Source organism: Anomalospiza imberbis, chromosome 7, assembly GCF_031753505.1.
Source record: "Anomalospiza imberbis isolate Cuckoo-Finch-1a 21T00152 chromosome 7, ASM3175350v1, whole genome shotgun sequence".
In the NCBI taxonomy this organism is placed as follows: domain Eukaryota; kingdom Metazoa; phylum Chordata; class Aves; order Passeriformes; family Viduidae; genus Anomalospiza; species Anomalospiza imberbis.
The window spans coordinates 9,388,505-9,405,753 of record NC_089687.1 but is presented as its reverse complement, the minus strand read 5'-3'; the positions used below and the strand labels follow the sequence as shown (position 1 = coordinate 9,405,753).

Here is a 17,249-nt window from a genome sequence, read left to right as displayed (position 1 = left end):
GGAAAAATACTTACACACTGCACAATTTTGAAGTATCAAATAGATGAGGATGGGATAGAGAATTCAGGAACCTCATTCCTTCATCATCAGGCTGAATTTCTGATAAATCATGTATGAGCTAATAATAACATAGAATATTTTACATTCAAAGAGCATCAAATAACAGTTTAATAAAGTGATCAATATGCAAACTTGATGTAATTTCATTTTTCAACATTCTCACAAAATAAATGACTGTTGTAATAGTGGTCCTTTATTGCTTTTACTCTTGCAGTTCATCATCATCAGTTCTCAAAGAAAAGGACAAGAATTAGTATTCTACAGATATTTTATTGAAGAACAGTTTTTTCTTCTGCTGCATGACATACCTTTTTTTAAACAGTAAAAGGAAATTTTTACTCCATAAATAACACAAATTAGCCCTTATATATCAGTCCAGCCAAAATCTGTGTAAAATAGTTCTATATTTACATTCTGTACCAAAATAGGAAACACATGTTCAAGGTCAGCCAGTTCTCTCAAAACAGTTGTTTTATCTCCAAGGTAAGCTTCACATTAAAAAGGCAAGATTTGCACTTTGGAAGCCTGGTAGTGTAAGATCATGTCATTCAGTGCACAAACAGCCCCAAATCCTGCAGAGCAGTACATACATACAAGCAGGCACCCACACATCCAGACAAGCTAAAAACAGGGGTTCAGTCTTGCAGGGCAAAACACCTTGAGCTGCTCAGCTGGCTGAAAGTCAGTCCTTGGAAATCTGGGGAAGGAAGGATGTACAACCCCCCCTCTACTGAATATCATCAAGCAGAAAGATTTGCAGGACAGGAAGATTTAAAAACAACTGGCCTCATAAGGGATTGTGAGTATGTCTGCTCTCAGACATCAGTCTCCCCAGTTTATTAGAGCTCAGCAAAAAGAATAAGCTGCATTGGACTGACAGTCAATTAATGCAGGATATAATTCTCTTTCAGTAATTAACCTACATCAAGGGCCATGACTGTATCCCAAGACCTCTACTCATTTCAGGAGGAATGAATTGCTGCTTTTCCACGTGATTTTACTTGCTGCATTCTCCAAAAGCTATCCTTCCTCCTTATAATTGCAACACTAGAAAAAATGTGTTCCTAAAATATGACTTGCTTCATCTTCTAATTGAAATGATTTGAACTACTGGGACCAAAAAAGACTGCAAGATTAATTTACTTCCCTAAGCAAACATGGAATATTTAAAAAAAATATAAGGTTAAAATTGTGGACACTATACACTGAAAATATTTCTGTTACAGATGAGCAAACTAACTCATGCATCTCAGCACAACTTCCAGGGCCCTTGCTCCCAGTCTTCTCTGGTGGAAACACAAAGGCTTAAATGGGCTATGTTTCCAAGTTTTCACACTTGGAAGAGATGCAATAGGAGGGACTGGTCACATGTGGTCAGGACACCTAACACAGCAAACTTTGAATTTATTTAAAAGAATTCTGAATTTTATGGCAGAAACTACACTTAAGGCTAAATAACTGATCTGCTTAAGCTACAATTTTAGCTGTGTTCTATACTCAAAAATGGCTTATGCTTCCTACTGTAGTAATTTTACTCTTAAAAACCTGAGACATGATTTTACTTAATTCACGTTAAGATCTGGAAGTTCACAGCAGGCTAAAAGCTGAACGTAAAGACAAACAGAACTGAGGTAGTCAGCTTTACTCAAATATTCCGTATGACAGCTACCAGTTACCACATTTCCTGGCAGTTCCCACAAGGCTACAGCTGCTAGCAGCCGCTAACCCACTGGTGGGATAGAAGATGTTGCATTTTTCTGACTAAAGTACCTTCCACGCCCGACGCCCCAAAGTCACGTCCAGTTCTGCAGTTCACAGGCAGCTGAAGGGCTGCACGACAAACAAATTACAACTGAAATCTCAGATTATTAAGGCAGTAGCAGTTTTACTTCACTGGATTCACTGATGCAGCTGCTTAGCAGGTACTGGTGAACCTGACCACAAGAGCCCCAACAGGCCAATAGATTTTCCCCTTTCAATACAAAGCACTACATCCCCCTTCTTTGCTTAATGCATACAATTCAGAAGTAGGTAAGCATCACCTTTCTAACCCATCTTTCAGTTAATTCTCAGGAAGAGAGATTAAAAGAAGAAAAGCCCTCAAGATAAACAACTGTGTAGAAGATAAAAATATTAATTAAATATGACAAATCTCACACTTAGACAGGAGACCAGCATATCAAATACTGAGCACAATAAATTAACACCAGTTAAAAAGTTTAACAGTTATAAAGTTAACCAGAAAGTTCAGACAGTGCAAACATTTCACAGTAAGAAAAAATAACCAGTAATTTCTTTTCAAGTATCAAAAGAATTGTTGTTGAGTGATACCATTTCAACTGTATTATTGCACAACAGACAAAAAAATACAAATATAACCTCTGGGACCTAAGATGTATTCTCAAACCTTTATGTTTTCCAAGTATCAGTTTACATTGACTGTTTTGTGGATATATTAAAATAATTAGTGTTCACTTATCAATCTAATCTGAGTGTTTAATAATTGAGTCTGTACAATTTTAAAGCATTTGAGTCCTGACTTGTATTGCTTCTCCGAGACACTGATTTAAGGCTAGCCTAGGCCTTGTATAATTCACAGCAAGTTTAACCTGCAGTTAAGAAGGAGAACTAGCCTAGTGCAAGGTGCTCTCAACTGTTATGTCTTTAGACAGTTTAAGGTAGAACCTTATTTGCCTCAGCAGTGTCGTAACTGTTTCCTTAAATAATAAAAAAACCAAAAAACAAAATCAAGTCCAGTAGGCACAAAGAATTTCTTACAATCATGATGGAAGTCCTATTATTACAGTATAATTGTAGCTAAAGTTTTACTCCATCTCCCTACCTCCCATTTACAAACGGGATCCAGTCACTGACAATTATAATACCACACAACATTGAAGAAGCAGAGCCACATCATCTTTCTCCCTGTATCTGCATTTTTTAGTGCAATGGGCATTCTGCTCCCTTAAATTTAACACTTTTCCAGGACTGAAAACCATCCTAAAGGACAGACAGTGGATTGAACCACAAATAGTTTCTTTACCTCTGAACAGGATTATTTGTTACATATTATAGTCAGAATAAATAGAAACATCCTTACAAGGGTCCTATACAGCAGCTGTCCTTATCTTGACAGATTTTACTCATTTCCTTCATCTTGTCTATTTTGTCATCAAGTGATTAATTTTGTAGCAAGGTTTGCCCTCACGTGGCTCAAACCATCTGATTCTCAGCTTACTACAAATACTCAATCCATAGTATTTACATGTCCAAAAAGAGTAGAGGGAAGAACAAAAAGAAAACAGATTAGGCTTCCCTTACACATTCAATATAGTTTTTGGTCTGGAGACCTCAGCATGATCCTCTAAGATTATAGCTGCCATTGCTACTGGTTTGCTCTTCAACAAGAAGTGAGAACATCTACAGTAATGTTCATACTAGTTTTAAAACAATAATGCCATTATTTGAGAAACAAACCAACAAAATAAAAAATCATCATAAATCCTATCCCAAATTAATAGTCTGAGTATCAGTACCGAAATACATCTGCCTAGCAAACTCTAGAGGATATTCAAATATGATTTATTAAATTTCACAGTAGAACTGGCACACACTAAATGAAAATGGGATTTCTAGACAGTTGTACTGGTTACCAGTCTGAAATTCCATTTTATGCATGTAGGAAGATGTAATGAACCCCAAGAATTAGCTGCTTTACCTAGTATGAATTCGGAGGGAGCTCAAAGCTGCAGAATACAGTTCTGGAGGCATCTGCTAACCACTAGTTTATCCAATAACATTCTTTCCTACCCCATAAATAGTAAGAATTAATAAAAAAAAAAATTACCAGCCTCTTTAGGCCTTGGTTATCAGCAGTGATGACAACTGATTTTTACATGGCTTTTGACTAAACCGCTGAGGTATATTTCCAGTTTGAGGATGCTTTGCTACCAATCACACAACAGACATAACAAAAAAAAAAACAGCCCTCAGTTCTATTACAGAAGAGTTCTCATTTCACATCTTGACTGAGCTGCCAGGTAGTTTAACACCGTTGGCAAAGTGGATCTTGTTACTACATCAAAAAAACCATAGGTTGCAATTCAGGAAAATACTGGCACTTACTGAGATGACAAGGTAAATTTTCCTCCTCTCAAAACTCTGCCTGTTTTCATTAGCACCTCCTTGACTACTGTGTGCAGCAATACTTGACTTGCCAGGGGAGATGAGGTTCAGCAGGAGAGAGCTGCCTGCTGAGACAGAACCCCTGTGCTCCACAGCAAGGAGTGCAGCAGGATGGGTATTATCTCAGAACTTCTTGCCCCAAGCTCCAGTCTATGCACAGAGAAACAATCCTGTTAGCAGGGGAACTAAGTTGGCCACCAGCAGCCAAAGGGTTACAACCAGGCTGGATGAGCAGGAGCATAAGTCTAAAATTTAAAAAAAAATTAAAAAGAAATTATAAATTTCACATTTAAAGACAAGATAAAATAACAAAGAGAACATTAAAAATCATTAAAGAGTTAAAACAAACATCTTGACAAAGCATTAACTGGTATTTAGTGAATTCAGCTTTTTGCCTTTCTCAAAAAGAAAACCGACTCTGATCTTTCTGCATTACAAGATGAACATTATCAATAGGAAGTTATACAAGAGAGAACTTTCCACCAAGGTGATAATTTTTAAGATTATAATAACAATACGGCCTTCAGAACACAGCTCAGATTTCCTGATAAATTCCCAGGCTAAAGCTAGATTTCTGGGATGATTACCAGAAGGAGACACGAAACGAAGGCGTTATGTTTCAGACAAGTTTCTCCTGTGTTAGTCACTATTCTGCACAACTGCACAGCAAAATGCAGGGCACCTTTGCTATTTTCCTTGACCTCCTACACCTGGGATCTTAAAATAGCCATAGCCTTCCTTTCCTCTTCCTGACAGTCAGAGCTGACACAAAGCTTTGATGTTTTCAGAAGTTTCACTTCAGCAAAAACGGGCAACCTACCAATGGGTGCAGCTCTTGTTAAGTTAGAAGCTGGAGGATCCCTCTCTGGGGGACAGGAGTCACAGAAATCTGAACAGGCTGGGCAAATCAGATTGCCAGCGTGCATCCAGCCATTCATCTGAATGCTCACAGTCAACACCTGGCCCGAGCGGCTGCACAAGTACACAGTGTCCTTGACCCACACATGCAGTCCTTGTGGAGAACAAGAAACCTTAAAATAAAAGAGTAAGGGTCAAGTCTGTATTATGATTTGTTACAGCATACGTCACAGTTGAGACAGCCATGATACACAGAGCATCATCATACAATTTCAGAAAGCTTCAACCCACAGAAAATAACACCAGACCACTTCAGAAGGCTGCAAGTGTGTGCCCTTCTTGTTCTTTAGCCCAGCCTTTTATACCCCTCACATTCATACATTGCACCTGTGTGCCCTCTGTTCCCTTTGGTGGTTGGTCAGTGCCCCTGGGCACTCCATGGCTCATTGCTGTCAGTGCTGCTCACCTGCTTCTCACAGCTGGGCCCACTGGGGATGAGGCTGGGCCACAGCCCCACTCCCAATTACCACAAACTGTGCACCTACAGCGATTTATGAGAAGCACAGATTAACTGCAAGTATTTTAATGCAATCTGAGCATCTACAAGATTCAGGAATGCTTCAAAGCACTGACTATACTCTTTTTGTGCAATAATGCAGATCATCAGCTGAGAATGTGTAAAACTCGGCTTCTGCTAATGACTGCTTTTGCAGAGTTATGCAGATACTGAATGTGACACCCTTAGTGAGATAGTCCCAAAGAAAATGAGAAGTGACATGTGCACAGTGCTTTCCACCTCTGAAAATCAGAGTGAATAATTAATATTAAGCTTCAACAACATTAAGCTTAATATTAAGCTTAATATTAATATAAGCTTATTAAAATAAGCTTAATATTAAGTTTCAACAAGAACATTTCATGGAAGTACTTCTTACCTGAGGGTAAGAAAAATGATGTGCCTAGTGAAACTGGAAGCCATCCCAGCAGTCACACAATTAACTATCTAAATTACAGGCTTATGGCTGGAAAATTGTTTTCAAAGTAGGTTATATGATCTATAGATTACAATGTCCAGTGTGCAGGTGCAAAGTTCTAACAGTCACAACCTACATTTTAAGCCTGACTTTTCCCTTTAGGACTATTAAAAAAGAAAATCCACCAAAAACCCAACAATACTTACTTGATAACATCCACTACCCCAGTCAGGGTAACTGAGTTTCCTCCTGCACTGTTCCATAACAAAAGCAGATTTCTGAATAAGACATACTGAGTTTGGTCCATATTTCTCTGCACCATAGTTTTTGGTAGGATCTAAGGTAGAAGGAATATACTGAATTACAAGTTAACCAGAGGAACAGAAAGCCCACAACAATTTAAAAGGCTATCTAATCAATGTCCCCGCATGCAATTCAAGGTTTACTTTTGGAATATTTCAAACACTGATCTACTATCAATTTGGAAATTATACCATCTAGAAAATAACATGGGAAGATACACAAGATTTAAGAAACAAACAAAATAATCAACTAATCACAAAAACACCCACAATGAGCAAGCACTTTCCATCAGAAAGTGGTTATGTTTGCCCTCAGGGAATGCCAGCTGTGATTGCTGGTTTGAGGGTAGAGGGTGTTTGTTTTTGAGACAACTGCACAGACAGGTAATATCCTACAGCATTCCGGAGCTCTGCAATACTGAACATCCATGCATTACACTCGGAGACAAGCCCAGTTTCTGGTAACTCACAAAGACCCTGGCCTTGAACAAAAAACCTATAAAGGTGAAAAGTGCAATCACGTTTCAGAGACTCAATAAAGAACCCTCTCCCCCACCCCCATTCTTTGTCTTGTGTTTGGGGTAAGTGTTCACTCCTTCTGCAATTCCTGCATTAGACATGTGAGTTTGCCTCAGGTGTACACAATAGCTGTGCTATGCTTCTTACCACAGCACAGTGTTTACACAGCTGGTAGTGTGAAACTTCATGAGTGGAAAAATTCACATGCAATTAGTTTGAATATACAGCAAGTCCATTCCAAGTTAACAAATCCAACCTCTGCAACACCACCCTGAAGTCCTCAATACTGACCTGGCTGGTTTTCAATTATTCTACAGTCTGAACTGCGTTGAAATTCACCACTTAAATGCCAGCTGAATTCCTGACTAAAGGGACAATAGTCAGCAATTTCTACTGAGCCACCATAGTAAGGCAATTCTTCTGCTGGTACTCCATTAAGATTGTCAAAGTACTGCAAAACAAAAGACAGTAGTGAAGCAGTTTGTGCAAAGGCAAGAGTACAGCTGGTTTTTAAATAGACCAAATCACTACAGCTGCAAGAACATCAGCTGTTACTACTCAGGAATGCTATTAACAGCACCTTACAATACCCATGAACCAGATGAGCCAGAAGTATTTAAGAATACATCAATAATGCAGAAATTCATATCTGCATGTATCACTCCCAGCTTCTGCCCCTGATTCCCCTCTTTGTAATAATTCCATTATTTGGGATGTAAAAAGAGCAGATTTCCTAGTGTGCAGTGACAAAGGGCAGAAGACTGGGGGAAGAAATCCCTCAAACAAGACATTTTGGGGGATTTCTGTTACACAGCAACATTTCTATCTGGTATTTGGCTAGACAGCCAAGCAACATAATTTTCTTTTATTAAGATCACAAGGGGTTTTTATCAGTCTTCCAACTCCTTGTAATAAAAAAGGTAGACATTTTTCACAGTATCTACTGTCACCTGATAGTTCAGAAGAAACAAAACTGAAACAAATACAATCATCAGGCTGCAAAGCTCAACAATGAAAACACTTAAGTTATTTGTAAAGTAGGATACATTATACCTGATATTCCTGAGGTAACTGCTTTGGAAACTTCTGCAAGTTGCACACTGCTACTGCTCTTTGGTCCTGTCTGCAGGTTAACTGCAAAGGATTACTCCTCAAAGTGTCGCAGTATGGACTGATTAATTGCTTCCTCAAAAACAAAAAGCAAACAAACAAAACCAGAATAAAAATCACATCAAATCAATTAAACTGCTATACATAAGTAGCCTGTCAAGACTGTTTGCTCCCATTCTCCCCTGGACTGAGTCAATCACACAAAGAAGCATTGACTTCTTCTCTGGAGGCTAGTTTTTCTTATTTGTCTGGTTTTGACCTTTCTGATTTAAAGAATATCAAGCCAGCAAACAAAGTTACAACGCATTCACCTATTTAGTTTTAATGACACTGCTTTGTAAACTTTAAAGAACAAAATATAAAAGCAGAACAGGGCCACTATGCAGCTGTGTCCTAGAAATGTTTGAGGATAGTAAAGAACAAACAAGGTTGTAAGAAACAAACAAGGCAGGCTGTATTTTGAAGATGCTATCTCCTTCAGTTGCTTTAAGTACAGTCCAGTAATGCAAAATGACACAGGCAGCATTCCCAATTAAAAGGGACAAAATAAGAAGGCAAACACTTCCAGAGTAAGTCCTACCTGTCCTCCCTAAAGTGCAGCCTTTTCATAGTGTAAATGCATTCTACACCCTGTTTGCCTCTGTATTTATTGTAACTGGGTGGGATGCAGAGCAGCATTCCTTTCTCATTTCTACTGACCTCCACCTATTTTTACTGAATTACATTTGAAGGACAAATGTAAACAAGCATCAGGATTTCCTCTTTATTTTTATTTTTTTTTTAAGACTGCATTCTTACTTTTGTCTCTTCTGGTCAATCCAGAATTTGCAGCTCTTCATTACAAAGTCACAGCCTTTATTGCGTCCCCAGTCTAATTTCTCTGCCATGCTGTAATTCGCTTTATACCATCTGTAAAGGTATTTTGAAATGAGAATATAGTTGCTTCAAAAATTACTGTTCTGATTAATAAAACAGCAGTTCAAAGAATTTCATATTATGCCTTAAGGTTTTCAAAGGGAAAAAGGGAAACTGCCTCCTTGTGAAAAAGGGAAACTGCATCCCCTTCTGCCTATAGGAATACACATTATGATTTCACTATTTTTCAAGTCACAACGAAGTAGAAGAAAATTTTGTGATCTGCAAAGAAACAATGCATGCAGAAAATGAAACCTTAGACAATTTCTACTTTCTATCTGCATGAAGAGCTGAAAAAAATGTATTGCATGCAATTGAAAGAAGACTTACATTAAGACAAAAAGTAAATGCTACAAACAGCACTTTGGATTGCAATGCCTGGCTTTTTTAGGCTAGATTAAAAATGGGTTTTGAAACACATGAAGAAAAAGTAACATACAAGGTATGACTCCTTATCTAATGTAAAGCTAATTATGCTGATAATCTACTCTGCTGCAGAGGGGCACGTACAAGTGCATCAATTTGAAATAAAATCAAGTACAATGCAAACCAAACACAAATGAACCATAACCCACCCTCCCATTCTTAATTCTTACCCTGTGTCTTCCATTAATGCTAAGGTGATCCTGGAAAAGACTCGGTTCTGAGTGTGGGATCCAGTCATTGCTTCATTCTGAAAGTTACCAGTTATGATTGGTAAGCCACCCAACATCATTATTGTAAGAAAATGCTTCTTAGGAAAAAGCATTTTATTTCTGTTCTCTTTTTACTATTGACAATCAAATCCCATACTCCTTCATAAAAAGACTGTCCTGAAGCATTTCCCTTCTTGTTTACCTTGTTTGCATAAAACAATGACTAGACAATGTAACTCTGCCAAAAATATCACACAGGGCTAAGTTACAACTAAAAATTAGCTTAAATGATAAGAGGGATGTCAGCGTTTCCTTGGTCAGGCAGGGTTCTGGAGGACCCATGGCAAAAGCTAAAGCCAGAGCATGTGAAAAAAGATGAAGTCAAGGTAATAAATAGAATGATGAAGTATTTAAGAGGCAGAGGGCAACAAAACTCAATTGACTCAAAGGAATATCCCCTTTGCCCCAAAATGGGAGGAAACCTTCCCGAAAGGGTAAATGGCAGACAGGAGTAGAAGACATTTAGTTTTTCAGTAACACTTGATCTCATACTCTGACACTTAGCAAAAAGGCCAAAAGACAGATGTATCTAGAAATTGGACCTCTAAATAGTTAAGTATCAAGTACTATTTGTGATGCATTTCAATGAGGTTTGATACTCCTGCATTTTCAAGGCTCCAAACGGTACCACAATAAACCTAAAAATCAAGGCACAAGGAGCAGACATTTCCACATTCCCTTCCATTCCTACTATCAGCACAAACCTCCAACAATCTCTTCTCCCAGTGATTGAGCTCAGTACCCATGCCACCTTGATTTTCAAGCTCCATTCCCTCTAGAATTGGACAATTAAAATGTTTTCGGGCTTCTTCCTAGAAAGAAAACATTTCAACACAACTCTCAAAATACTGAGATGGCTACCCACATGCAGTCCTAGTGCTCTAGAATTACCTATTAAAGGTATTTCAGCTTTTCTTTTTCTACACTTTTGTTTTCTACTCAGAGGCTGACTAAGCAAGCACCCCAACGGCAAGGCTTTCACACTGTCTACTCATCTCCTTGAAATAAATGAGCAAAACCAGGGGTAATTAATCCATGTTTGCTCTATATACTGTCTTAGATTTAAAACAAAAAGATTATTTGTGGCCAAATGCGATTAACACTATGACTTATTTCCAAATCCAATTTGTTAACACTTGAGCATATGTTCTGCTGGGAGCACAAAGAGAGAGTCTGAGGCGTGGGAAGCAAGAAAGATTTCCAAAAATCCTTGAGGAATTTCTTTTTAAACATGACAAAATATTAATATTAAAGGAGCGAGAGGTGTCTTAAGTCTGTACGAAAACATCTAAAAAGTAGGATTAAGAAATTTCTTCAACATCAGTTTTGCTTAACCTTCCAGTCCCTTCATTTTCTCTTACTATGTAAATTTATTTATTTCATACTGCCTGTCACCCATTTTCTACTTTACTTAAGCTACACCCTCTCAATTACACAATGTTAATGGCACAGGCTTTGGGCCACATTTTCAGGGAAAGGTATTCAGTGTTAGACTCTTACTTCTTCATGGATAAGAAATATTTATGACTCAAGAATGTCCTGGCAACCTTGGCATACAAAGCTTGAAAGGCAATGCACACTTACGACTACCCGCGGTGTCACCAGAAGATGAACAGCATGGCGCAGCATCTTGCCACCACGTATGTCCCACAGCCTCACTGCTTGATGAACAACTTTATTGCTCCACTGATACAAACCTAGGCTGTAAGGAGAAGGTTTGGTTACAAATCCTTCCCACAAAGACGTGTTACTGTGCAAAGATCTATCCATAAGGAACAGAATCATGGATAATCTCTATACTCCCTCATGCTTTCTAAATTTAATAATTTTATTATGCAGCATTTCTCCTTTTAAAGATGTGTTTATTGTACACACAACTGATTTAACAAGGCAAAGTAAGATTAGTTATAGACTCAAGGCACAGTTACCAAAAATGTAAGAAATAAAATAAAACCCCTAAGTATTGCTATTGTAAAAAAAACCTCTCTACCCTTCCATTTCCTAGAAGAAGATCTACAATACCAACTAAAAAAGAAAAAAAGAATGCAAACTGCTCATTCTGCAGCAAATCAGAAAATTCACATAGCAGATTACACACATTGTCCATTCTGCACAACTATAAATCTTTAAAATGATCTGCACTGACATTAGACAGCATGGATAATTGTAAGGCTTAACTTCCAGCCTTCTGATGAATGAAATCCTGCCTTAGTTTATAGTGTATGTGGATAATATAAGTGCTTAATGGCAATGTAACAATAAAGATTATAATAATTCTATATAATATAATTCTATATAAACAAAGACAGACTAGAGAGTCACCACACACCACTGTTTGAACATTATAAAGGAAAGTCACTCCAATAATGGAATGAACTTGGATTTTTAACAGGCAAGAATACATCAGAAAAAAGCAACCTGAAAACATCCTTCATTGGGAGTACCAAGAGGTCCAAAAAAATACCTTTCATTAAAAGGAGGAAGTCCATCTGCATATCTTGGTGTCAAGGGTTTTCCATCATCATCACGATAAAATGCAAACAGTCCAGCAGAGAAACCCTTCAAGTCAAAAAACAAGCACATGGAAACCCTTGGTAAGACATTCATATACAAACACCATGAAAGAGTCCCCACGCCCACCAGAGACACACTGGAAGTACAACACTCCAAGGCAATTAATACAAATTAAAGGAAGCAAAGCAAGAGCATTCCTCCACCAAGCATCCTTCTCTTGGCAACAAGCTGGAGGCATGTGAGCAAGCAGGCACCCATTTCAGGGCGTTTTATCAACCCTTACCAGTGCATGGATTATCTCATGTTTCACTGTAGACAACATGCCAACAAATTCCTGAGCTTGCGTTGAAATCATGTTTGGACACAAGTTAGCATACCCTGCTATTGGCCTGGAAGACAGTTTTAAAGTTAAATGGTTTTTGGTAAAGTACTACAAAATTCAAATCATTATTCACTTGAAGCAGCAGCAGATTTAAAGAAGACACAGACTAATGTAAAATATGTCCCTCCCAATAATTTATAAATATCTGTTAACACCACAGTGACGAGTTTACTGTTGTGCTGGGGAGGGGTGGGATGGGGTCGATCAATCACTATATTCAGTAGTCCGCACAGGTGTCAGTGACAACAGTGCAAGGGATCTGAATTTCAGGTAAGATCCTAGGGAGGTACAAAGACTGTGACAGTGACTACAACTGAAATGGAAACAAAATATAAGTAGGAACTTGCATTCTTTAAGTTTGTGAAATCATGACATTCAGCTTAAGAGAAACAGGATCTTGAGAAAAAGTTTAGGCATTAACAGTGGAGGATCAGCTTTGAGTCCTGTACCTCAACTTTTCAAGTTAAGCACTATTTGATGGGTTTGTGATTCTACATAAATGCAGTGCTTGCCCATGATGGCGCCTACTTTGTTATACAACAAAGGCAAACAATCAAATTCCACATCTGAACAATCAAAAAACTTGAAAGTTTAATTAAAAAGAGAGTTCGCAACAGAGGGAATACTTGCCTGTCCATTTCAGCTTCCAGTTGGCAGTAGGCTGCATAGGCAATGATATTTTCATGGCCACACCTGTCAGTAGTGAGAGCACTAACGTAGAGCACGAAGTCAGCATCTCGAACCCCTTCCTGCTCGGGTGAGCCCGTGGGCCTGCGGTGCCAGTCACTGTCATTGTACACCCTGCATTGCTTTACAGTGTTCAAAGGGAACTATTAAAATACTTCACTTATGACCAAAGTTTTGCAAGACACAATTCAATTAGCTTGAAGCCAACAATAAATCCTGCTGTAAGACAGCAGAAGATAAGAAAACACCCTGTGAAGAACAGCAAACAAAACCAGAGCCAAGGAATAACTTTCAAATGACTAGCTCTTATGATATATTAGACACAAGGAAGGTGGCCACTTCAAAAAAACAAACAAAAAAAGCCTGCCAAGCTTCTCAGAACTAGCATCCTGTATTTCTTATAAATGAAAAAAAAAACAACTTGGCTCACAAAACCAGTATACATAAGTAGCAATAGCATTTCTCATGTAATCTGTTTTTAATGATACACTTGAAACTTCTAAGTTAAAGAGAGAAAACCAGAAATCTACTGATCACATACTGTAGTTGAATCAAGAAAACAAGTCTGAAGCATTTCTTGCACCATGCTCCTGAGCCAGTGGCTAACCTCTTCAAACAAAGTCTTCAAAAATCAACTATTAACTCTGTGAAATTCCAACTCATTGAGCAAGTCGAATAACAAAGTGACTAATGGCAATTTAACAAGCTCTAAATCTCATCCTCTCAGTACAGGGCATTAGAACACAGGCTCAGAAGACAGTAACCAGTCCCAGTTTTTTTATTTGAGTTTGGATTCAGCAACATAAACTACAGAAACTCACACTCATTTAAGTTTTTCTATTCTTTCATTCAGACTTAGTGATCTCCAGCAAACACTGGAGAAAGTTACCTGTTCACTTTTTCATTAATTACCAATGTTCACTTTTTCATTAATTACTATAAACAGTAATATTTCAAAGATTAAGAAACACTTGGACAGCTGAGCTTACCTGGAGGTGTTTCTCAGGAACTATAACTGGCCCACACCTTGTATGGTCTGCACAGGCTTTTTGGCAATATCTGTGAGGGTCAGCTTTCCTCCTTAAATATTGGTTTGTCACACATTGCCTTCAATGAAACATGAGACAGTCAACGCTTTTATTATTAAAGGAGAATTACAGAATAGTCTTACACCACTCTGTTGGTCCTTGATATAATGTTCACAGGGAAAATTGTTAATTACCTTACCAGAGAAGACATAATGCTTCCAGTTGTTAATGGAGCATCCACAGGCTCAAAGAGAGATTAGAACCAGCTTCATAAATGGGGGTGCAAATAAAAGAGAACTGGCAGCGTGTATAGTCTCTGATAGGACAAATCTTGCTCATGGAAGATTGGCACTGCCACTGGATCAGATGGGTCACTGATCTGATTCAGCAGGGCGTTTCTTACACTCTAATCTTCTCTTAAAGGCTATGCAGCACAGTGTTAAATAGCAAATATAGCAAGTGATTTTAGCAAGTGATTTTCATCAGACTTTCACACACCTGCTTAGCAATATAGCACCGGCAGATTTGCGCACTTGAAATGTCTTCTCCAAATAAGATATAGCTTGTGGGAAGAGTTTGTTCTGAAAAGGACAAAAATCAGAGTCACCCAGCAGCAGTGCAGACACGCCTCACCCCAAAGGCATTAACTACCAAGTTACATGAAACTTGCTAGATATTGTGGTACAGCACAACAGGAGAAAGCTTGACTCTCTAAGAAGTTCAATTATTATGAACATATTTAGGAAATACTTTGTTTCAGTATTCCCATATATTGGTATTGGAACGAGAAAATGGGAAGGAAACCAGTATTAATTAGAATGTACAGCTTCAAAGAGGCTTTCAAAAACTATATACGCATTTCTCACTGATACTTTTGCACCTTGGGATCGAGCAAACACCATGCAGAACCCTGGAATTATTTGTTATGGAAGTATAATCTATACACAAAGCTTTGGTTTCCTGGACTAGAGGAATACTAAATTGCTGGCATTCAAGGTTTTAAATATAACATACCTTTATAAGGTGTCTTTTCTCAGGCAGCAAACTATATTTAAAAAACAAAACAAACGAGCTTTAGTTGACAAGGTTTCCATTCTCAGCCATAGGAAAAAAAAAAAAATCTGCCACACCATTATACTCACTCTTCAACGCTTCTGTCATATACAATCTTAATTCTTAGCTGTTGACCCACGTTTCTCTTCGAGACGTGATTTTCCTTCAGAGGAACTTGATAGACGACCTGGCAGGGAGAGGCACGGGGCGCTGCTCACCCGGACTGACAGAGCACCCCGCGGCCCGGGCCCTCGGCTCCTTCAGGCCCGGCAGCACCGCTCGGGGCCAGCCCCTTCCAGCCCTTCCCGAGCCTTCCCTCGCCGCAGTGGGATGCTCCGCGCCCGCCCGCCACCGTTAGCACCCACAGCCGGGGCGGCGGGGCCAGACCCGGCACAGCCCGGCCCGGAAAAACCGAGAAGGGACGGATCCAACAGCGGGAACGGCCAACAAGGGAGCCTCTCGACACCCCTCGCAGCCACCTGAAGACCCCCGGCTACCCCACCTGGTCGCCGCTGGGTAAGCGATGGTCACAGGAGGCGGAGGTGGATGGAGGCAGCGGCAGGAGCAGCAGGAGCCCGGCGGTGAAGGCGGCGAGCGGCGGGCGGCAGCAGCGGGTGGGCCGGGCGCGCCCGCCGCCCGGCTCGGCGGCCATCTTGGAGTGCCCGTCCGCCGCGTCGCCATGGAGGCAGCGCCGGGGGAGCGGCCTCCGCCAATGGGCGGGCGCAGCGGGAGCAGCGGGCGTTCTGATTGGGCGCGGCGCCGGGGGGGCGGGGTCAGGCGCTGAGCGGGCGGCGGGGGCGGGGGCGGAGGGAGCCAGAGGCGCAGGAGCGGGCGGGGACGCGAGCCCCGCCGAGGCCAAGGCCGCCGCTAACCCATGTCCCCAGCGCCACATCCACACGGGCTTTGAACGCTTCCACCGCCTCCCCGGGCAGCCCCTGCCACTGCTCGACCACCCTTTCTGTGAAGGACTTTTCCCCAGTGTTTTACTTCAGCCCTTGAGGCCGTTTCTTCTGTCGCTCGTAACCTGAGAGAAGAGCCCGCCCCCCGCCTGGCTACAAGCTCCTGTCAGGGCGTTGTAGGGAGCAGTAAGGTTCACCTTGAGCCTCCTTTTCTCCAGGATGAGCTTCCCCAGCTCTGCTCCCTTCTCTGGACACGCTCCAGCACCTCAATGCCTTTATTGTCGTGACGGGCCCAAAAATAAGCACAGAGCTTGAGATGCTTCATCAGTGCCCAGCACAGGGGACAGTCACTGCCCTGGTCCTGTGGCCACACTATTGCTGATACGAGCCAGGATGGCACTGGCCTTCTTGGCCATCTGGGCATGGGCTGGTTCATATCCAGCCATCTGTCAAACAGCACACCCAGTTCCTTTTGTGACTGGGATTTTATTTCTCCTAGACAACACAGGCTTTTCCCAGCTTCTCGGTCCACAAACACTGCACAACAGAGTATCCCCCAGTTTCTAGTATGGAAATGACTAAAGAAACTTTTACCACGACCACCAGTGATAAAAGTTATCTGGGTTTTTGAGGTGCTTTATCTTGCGGCTCCTGCTGCTTTCCAAGATGTTCAGGTATAAAGAGGGCCACACAAATAGAAAGTGGTGTGTCCTGGCTCTCCAAGCTGCTTGGTGACAAGAATGGGAGAAGCCAGTGGATGCCTGGTGCTTTCAGCTAAACCCCGTTGCTCTGTCTGCTGCAGTGTTTCCATGACACAGAAAAGTACCCAAAAAAGCACAGAAAGGAGATGCTAATGCTGGGAAGCTTCACCTTTTCACAGGGAACAAAATCTATTAAAGTGGGAGTGGCTAAAACTCTGCTTTGCTTTGAATGGGAATTTATGCAGGACATTCATCTTAAGTGATGCATGGGCAACTGCTGTGAAAAGCAGAATTTTTTACATTGCAAACTTCAGATACTGTAAACTCTTTTCCTCTTTGCAGGCAATGAGAACATCATGACAAAGTT

At 40.4% G+C, this 17,249-nt stretch overlaps 1 protein-coding gene across 1 annotated transcript; it reads right to left on the bottom strand.

The window, feature by feature from the left end:
- Positions 1-310: 310 nt before the first annotated feature.
- Positions 311-15,949, bottom strand: LMLN (leishmanolysin like peptidase). Its single transcript, XM_068195311.1, has 17 exons — positions 15,785-15,949; positions 15,372-15,469; positions 15,244-15,274; positions 14,728-14,810; positions 14,191-14,308; positions 13,145-13,323; positions 12,416-12,521; positions 12,083-12,177; positions 11,203-11,320; positions 10,323-10,430; positions 9,520-9,596; positions 8,807-8,917; positions 7,952-8,084; positions 7,190-7,349; positions 6,284-6,414; positions 5,066-5,276; positions 311-4,490 (listed from the first exon to the last, which is right to left on the bottom strand). The coding sequence occupies exons 1-17, from the start codon at positions 15,932-15,934 to the stop codon at positions 4,396-4,398; spliced, it is 2,004 nt and encodes a 667-aa protein (XP_068051412.1). The 5' UTR covers positions 15,935-15,949; the 3' UTR covers positions 311-4,395.
- Positions 15,950-17,249: the final 1,300 nt, after the last annotated feature.

Excerpts from the sequence above, each read along its gene's own strand:
- LMLN (XM_068195311.1), bottom strand. The coding sequence starts at position 15,934 with ATGGCCGCCGAGCCGGGCGGCGGGCGCGCCCGGCCCACCCGCTGCTGC. Across the intron at positions 14,811-15,243 it reads AGAAAAGACACCTTATAAAG|AACAAACTCTTCCCACAAGC; the intron begins GTATGTTATATT and ends TGTCCTTTTCAG. Across the intron at positions 8,918-9,519 it reads GCATTAATGGAAGACACAGG|ATGGTATAAAGCGAATTACA; the intron begins GTAAGAATTAAG and ends ATACCTTTACAG.